This window comes from Nicotiana sylvestris, chromosome 9 (assembly GCF_000393655.2).
Source record: "Nicotiana sylvestris chromosome 9, ASM39365v2, whole genome shotgun sequence".
Taxonomy (NCBI): Eukaryota; Viridiplantae; Streptophyta; class Magnoliopsida; order Solanales; family Solanaceae; genus Nicotiana; species Nicotiana sylvestris.
The window spans coordinates 53,308,482-53,309,890 of NC_091065.1; the positions used below are offsets into that span (position 1 = coordinate 53,308,482).

General features: G+C 38.6%; 1 protein-coding gene across 1 annotated transcript; it reads left to right on the top strand.

Annotated features, from left to right (window-relative positions):
* The first annotated feature begins 656 nt into the window (after nucleotides 1–656).
* On the top strand, nucleotides 657–1,136 carry LOC138877589 (uncharacterized). The gene has a single exon (XM_070157212.1). The coding sequence runs from the start codon at nucleotides 657–659 to the stop codon at nucleotides 1,134–1,136; it is 480 nt and encodes a 159-aa protein (XP_070013313.1).
* Nucleotides 1,137–1,409: the final 273 nt, after the last annotated feature.

Genomic DNA, 1,409 nt, shown 5'->3' on the forward strand with positions numbered 1-1,409 from the left:
AACAAGCAAGCATAGATGAACACAAAATTTAACCATAGTCATAGCTGAATCCCGTAATATAAGAAGAGGATGGTGATTTACATAATATTGAATAATAAAGTAGAATACATAGATAAAAATGGTCACCGATCTTTAACAAAGTTGACCCTTATACATTTGATATGACGAGACTAATGTTGTATATTGAAGATCTGAGCTTTCTTGCTTCTTTCTCTTTAGTGAGGAGAAAGAAAAGAGGATCCTTCTTCTCCGAAGATATGTCTCTGTTAGAGTTCGTCTCGGCCCCCTTTCTTCTTATTCTCACTTAATTTATATACCAGGTATCCTCCTTTACCCAACGGTCATTAGCCATAGTACTTAAGCCATTTGACTGTATCACTGATTGACCTTCTGAAAAGACGTAACATCCAATTCGACGTTCAAGCACTCTGAATACACGACCTCGGCCTTAGCTGAGGTGCGTGTCATTATTACATTGTATGGATACGATTTCGGCCCAAGTGACCTCTTGACGTTCCTTTTCATGCGGATTCTCGTCTGTTCAGACTTTGACCCATACAATTACATTTCCAATTTCCTGTAGAATCGTGAAGAAATTGTTCCAAAGTCACACATCAAAAAGATAGGGTTTTGAGTTTCTGCCCAATTCAGCTATAATGGCGATTGAAGGCGGTACAGGAGTCGCAACTACAGGAAATAAAGTTAAAATTGACCACAGGCATCCACTCTTTATGCATTCATCGGACACTCCAGGTTCAATTCTGATTGCGATCCAGCTCAAAGGATCTGAGAACTATAAACTATGGCAAAGGTTGATGCGTATAGCACTTCAAGCAAAACGGAAATTAGGTTTTGTTACCGGAACTTGTAGAAAGGAATTATTCGATGATGAGTTTCATGACCACTGGGAAACATGCAATGCAATTGTCCTTTTGTGGATAATGAACATAGTTGTGCCACATCTGTTCAGTGGAATTACCTATGCTTCTGATGCACACCTCGTATGGGAAGATCTGCGGGAGCGCTTTGACAAAGTAAACAAAGTACGCATATTTCAGCTACTTCGGGAAATTGCGACAATCTCTCAAGGAACAGACTATGTTTCTATCTACTTCATGAGGCTGAAAGACCTATAGGCAGAGTATGATGCAATGGTACCTTCTCCAAATTGTGGATGTGCAAAATCCAAGGAAAATGTAGAACATTTCTTACATCAATGTTTTCTTCAATTTCTCAGTGGGTTAAACGACTCATATGACCAGGCGAGGCGTCAAGTTCTCATGAAAATAACATAGCCAACTTTGAATCAATCATATGCAATAATTATTGAAAGTGAGAGTTAATTGACACCAATATCTGGGGTTAATTCTATTGTAGAAAGGAATAACATTACAACACTAACAAAAACC